We start from the raw sequence: 5,743 nt of genomic DNA on the forward strand, positions 1-5,743 counted from the left end.
TGACGTTCAAGTTTGTTTCCGGATACGGAAAGTAAGTAGTGAACTTTTTTCGTTGCTTATTAAGTACTGGAGGCGTTCTACCTAACCCTTACTTAGAGTTCTATTATTATCTGTTCAGAGTCTCAAATGAGGGTAAATTTTTTTTAGCTTTGGCTGGGATTCAATCCGCGCCCTCCTGTTTATGAGCTTTTTTAAGCTGCAAAAAAGGTATTTTTCCTTTCGGAAAACTGATCACCACTGGTCCAATCGAAACTGAACACTAGACCTTCGATCGTCGGAGATGTACCTACCATCTTGGATTTCCAATGGTTTAGTACAGGCGCTACCATGCCACTTAGTTAATGAACTAACTTCCTTCTTTTTAAAAAAGGAAATGAACCTCAGAAGAGGGGAAAATCGTCTCAGTTTCCGAAAGGAAAAAGACACCTAAAGTTTGTTCTCTTTTGACTGTTTTTCATTTGGATTGACTCTTATGCTCCTGACAGAGTCTAGGTCCTGCTCCAAAATGGTGTGGATTCCTGGATAACCTAACTGAAGAATTGGAAGAGAACATTATTGAGAACGTGTATGATGATTATAAATTCGTGACGAGACAGGAGCTTGAAGATCTGGGTCTGGGACACTTGATAGGTACGTAACTTCATCGAACAGTGCACTGTTGTAGTAATAGTAATAGCTAGAGCTGTGACATACATCCGGATTTGGATGAAATGCAGATATCCGAATATTCGAATTTCGGACAAATGCAGATAATTATCCTCATCTGTATTCTGATTTGAATACGGATATCCAGAGATTTTTTTTAGTAATCAAGTATAGGATCTGTAGGACTTGCAGATACAGCTGAATTCCTATTTTAAACTGTTAAAAACCTGGTCTTTCTCCCTGTGTCCTCTTCTTTCCTCTCTCTCCTCTATCTCTCTCCCCCTTCACTTCCTCTTTTGTCTCTCCTTCTCCCCTCCCACAATTAACCTGTGGAGTCTTGTTTGTTTAAAAACTGGATTCAACTCTCACAAAGTCCCCCAAATTCCCCTCTTTCGTTTGAACTAAGGAACTTTAATTGTGTTAAGCAAAATGCTTGTCACAAATGTCGTTTCCCGCTTAATACACTACAATAAATTGTATGACTTGACTTGGACTCGAACCACCAACCTCCAGATTCAACCTTTCATTTGAACTATGTTGCCTACAGGTTGTATTCCTACAGTGTTTAGGGTTGTAAAATTTGTAGCTGGAGGGCCTCATATGGCTGAGGTCATCAAACTTTGAAGCTTGTGAGAGTCTGTTACTTTAGTAATCAAGTATAGGATCTGTAGAACTTGCAGATACAGCTGAATTCCTATTTTAAACTGTTAAAAACCTGGTCTTTCTCCCTGTGTCCTCTTCCTTCCTCTCTCTCCTCTATCTCTCCCCCCCTTCTCTTCCTCTTTTGTCTCTCCTTCTCCCCTCCCACAATTAACCTGGGGAGTCTTGTTAGTTTAAAAACTGGATTCAACTCTCACAAAGTCCCCCAAATTCCCCTCTTTCATTTGAACTAAGGAACTTTAATTGCGTTAAGCAAAATGCTTGTCACAAATGTCGTTTCCCGCTTAATACACTACAATAAATTTTATGACTTGACTTGGACTCGAACCACCAACCTCCAGATTCAACCTTTCATTTGAACTATGTTGCCTACAGGTTGTATTCCTACAGTGTGATCGGTTTGTCGAGTTCCACAGTGCGGGAGGTCGCTATTATCGACTCAGGATACCCAAGTTTGGTCGGGACATGCAATATCATGCGCCGTCCACTGATTTGTTCCTCGTGGGAGCCACTAGCGAGATCTACCGGCTTAATCTGGAACGAGGTCAATTCCTGAGTCCTTTTATGTCTGAGGGTAAGTAGGAACATGGATGCACTAATAAATTATTTTAATGAAAGATCAATCCAATCGGCAAATGCCCAGTTAGTGGAAACGCACCATATATAAAAAAAAACAACTTTTAACCAATCCTCGCACCTTGCCTTGACTAGAGTGAAGATGAATAATATTTGCTGTCAAATACAAGCAGACCTATTGAAACCCCAAGGTACTCATTGGTTGCACATAATTATATGGTATGTAACAAATTTTGAATGTGTACTTCAACTACTTAATACATTGAAAATCTGACTCGTTATTCTTGTGCGTGCGTGCGTGCCTTTGTAGCTTGGGCTAAAAAGCGGAGAGGAAAGAAATTTTTGCTCTCAGTTCTATTTGGTTTGAATTTGCCGCTTCCTTCTATCATTGATTCCCTCTGTACAAAAATCCCACTCCAGGGCTTAGGTGTAGGGACAAAATGCTTTAAAGGATAGGTTACGCTTCAACAAATACATGTTCGATGTACTATGCTCTCCACTCTGTTTTTAGCCTTAGAAGTTAAAGGCAAAACTCCCTTTATTTTATTCCTCAGGTTCAGAACTGAACTCCATTGCTATCAATCCTGTACATCAACTAATCTGTGTAGGAACTATAGAGGGGAAAGTAGAAGCCTGGGACCCTCGAATGAAAGTCAAAGCTGGCACTCTGGACTGCGCTTTCAATTGTATTTCAAATGAAAGAGACACTGTGTGAGTACGATTTAAAATACTTATTGATTGAGGAATGATATTTGTGATTAATATTAAAGTTCCTCTTTTCCCCCTTCTTCTTTTTCTTCGCCTTTTCCCGTGTACAGACGCAGTTGGCATTTTTCGTCATCTTCTCAATCAGCCCTAACTAGGGTGATTGTTTTGGGCTGACATTTGGTTTTGGCGACAAATTTCAATAGCAAGGGAAATTCAGGCTGGTATACTCCCTGTTTAAAGTCCCCCAGCCAGACTAAGCTGGTCTACTACCTGTTTGACGTCCCTCAGCCAGACAAGCTCTTTTCCCTTCTCATGGCCCTAAAAGTATTATGGTACAGGACTACAAGAGCTCTAGATAAGTTAGGTGCTCTAATGTGAACTTAACTCCTTTATCTTTCAGGTTGGAAGGGTTTCCGTCAATATCAAGTCTGAATTTCAACGGCCCGCTCACACTGGGCGTAGGAACACACACCGGTCAAATCCTCCTGTACGATATTCAATTGATCCCAAGGGCCAGGCAATGCCTACACCCTTGACAAATGGAGTGTGCCTGAAGGCATGTGATGTGTTCCAATCCACTCATTTGTATTGTTCCCCCTTTTCAGACTCTCTTTAGAAGAGCGGCTAGCACTAGAAGGTTCCAGTTCAAATGTTCAAGTGACAGGCTCCGGAAATCGCTCTATGACATTCACTGTTCAAGATAAGGTAAGACTTGCTCTGCAACATTCACTGTTACTGAAATATGTTTACTATGACATTCATAGTTGAATATATTGTAAGACTTGCTCTATCACATTGATTTTTCAAAAGTAACTCTTCTTTTACGTTAGACAAGTTAAATGTGTTTGACTCTTCTTAGTTTAGACTAGCCCTTAAATAGCATTGTCTCTTGAAGTAATGCTTCTGGCGGTGCCAGGGAACAATGACAAGATCAGTTGAATATATTGTAAGACTTCCTCTATCACATTCATTGTTCAAAAGTAACTCTTCCTTTACGTTAGACAGGTTAAATGGGGTTGACTCTTCTTAGTTTAGGCTAGCAATTAAATAGCATTGTCTCTTGAAGTAATGCTTCTGGCGGTGCCAGGGAACAATGACAAGATTACCATAAAAGTTCTTGCTCGTCAAGGGGTAGCAAATGCCTTCAATCTCAATTAAAATCTTGAACAATTTTGCTGAATTTCCCCGTTTGGTTTATTTCCAGTCGCAAAAAGTTCTTACTCGTCAAGGGGTAGCAAATGCCTTCAATCTCAATTAAAATCTTGAACAATTTTGCTGAATTTCCCCGTTTGGTTTATTTCCAGTCGCGGAGACAAGACAAAGAGAAGTGGAGTATGAAGCATCATGCCGATAGGAAATCCCTCATGAGACCTCCCCCTACTAAGCTGGCTCGGTCCAAGTTCTATGCTGGTCCTGGCACGACCCAACAGAATAGATTCAAGAAGAAGGCCAACTTTAAGAGGAAAGCTTAAAGATCCGCGGGTAGGTATACCATGGGGCGAACACGGTAGCCCCTCGGTGTACGGCTGGTAAGCAGGAGGTCGCGGGTTCGAGTACCAAAAGTACCAAGGATGAAGTGGAATCCTGGCCGAGTTGTTGTTGTAGCCGCTTTAGCTGCAGTCGAAATGTGATGACAAAATAGAGAAAATATCTCGTCTATCAGCCATACACTAGGGTTTAAATTTGGTAGATGATGTCAGCAGTAATGGCTGGATTACAGGAGTTGGGTAGCTACTTCTGAGTAGCGACCAGTGGCGGCATTATACCCAAACCGGATGCTGTGAATTCTGTGTCTGTGATGAGTATGTTGAAAAGAAGAAGAAGAAGAAGAATTTCAAGAAGAATTACGCGGTATGAAAGCAATCATAGCAATCATTTGGTAGGTATATTTATTTGTACAAGGTAATTTTGACAAAGAATTAACGATAATAAACAAGTATTCCTACTTCTACAGGAAACGTATTATTGTGTTCAAGTAATCTTTTTACTGCAAATAATTTTCTGAGTCGTATCTAGTTATTCATCCTTTCAAACTTGAGTCTTCTCCACATTTTTCTTGGATTTTTAACTTTCTAGTTGCCTATCTGTTCCTTATACATTGGTAATCTATTCCTTATGGAATAATATCGTGGATATTTAGTGAACCAACTGAAACTGAAAGAACCTTGCACACAAGAAGATGCAAGCAATCCCACAAGCCATTCACGTTGCCAATTTCTGGAAATTCAAGATTTGATGTTCAAGTTTGTTTCCGGATACGGAAAGTAAGTAGTGAACTTTTTTCGTTGCTTAAAAAATGTCTGTCTGTGTATCTGTCTTTAATAGCGTCTGTCTGTGTATCTGTCTTTCAGAATCGATTATTACATCAGCTTTCAATGGCCCATTACTTGTTTTGTATCACTTGCATGGTTATGGATTTTCTGGTCTCTTCGTCTGCCTCACACATCTGTAAGCCTCAAATTCTCTTTCAACCACAACTTTTCTTTCAATTCATTTGGATTGGCTCAGACTGACAGTTGGATCACATTTTTTCACCTGCATCTTGGTGAGGGAAGTGTGTTGTTTCTCCGAGCGAGGATAGATCTGTTCTGAAGCCAAATACAGCTCCTTCTGAAAGTTCAAGCCCAGGATCTCATCCTCTTCTCTTCCATAGCGGAAACTGCATACCACCTGCCCGAATACCTTCCGATCCTGTATGTAGTCCTCTTCAAATACCACCACACCGTCTGAAATAGTAGGAAATACGAGTTGTAGACTAAACAAAGTGAGGTCCGTGTTTTAATCAGACGATTTTTTATGTCCGTCTAGGCCTGATTATCTCTCTCTCTCTCTCTCTCTCTCTTCGTAGCATGCCCATCCCGTAGTATGGCCCTCATTGTCCCTCATCAGATGGTATATTTTTTGTCTAATTCCTCTAAACATCATGAAAAATATGTACAGCTGAGTGCCCTTCCTAGCGCCGCGCCTCCCTATTTACCTGGGCTTGGGACCTCCAACACTTTGGCTAGGTTAGTCTCCTACTACTGAAATAATATCGCGTATTGCCGACTTTCCTCGGCTTTCTTTCCTCGGCGTGAATTTGACGTTAAGTCTGACGTCACAACTCTTTGAACTTTTTAATTAGAACGGCAATTAAAAATTGAATTTTCGACCT

At 40.7% G+C, this 5,743-nt stretch overlaps 1 protein-coding gene across 1 annotated transcript; it reads left to right on the top strand.

Moving 5' to 3' along the window:
• Nucleotides 1–485: 485 nt before the first annotated feature.
• On the top strand, nt 486–3,125 carry LOC103510760 (nucleolar protein 10-like; the record flags this gene model as incomplete). Its single annotated transcript, XM_017444719.1, has 5 exons — nt 486–630; nt 1,193–1,254; nt 1,681–1,879; nt 2,436–2,592; nt 2,990–3,125. Coding segments are annotated over 5 exons (699 nt in total), but the record flags the coding sequence as incomplete, so codon positions are not given.
• Between the last annotated feature and the right edge of the window lie 2,618 nt (nt 3,126–5,743).

This window comes from Diaphorina citri, unplaced genomic scaffold, assembly GCF_000475195.1.
Source record: "Diaphorina citri unplaced genomic scaffold, Diaci psyllid genome assembly version 1.1 scaffold640, whole genome shotgun sequence".
NCBI lineage: Eukaryota > Metazoa > Arthropoda > Insecta > Hemiptera > Psyllidae > Diaphorina > Diaphorina citri.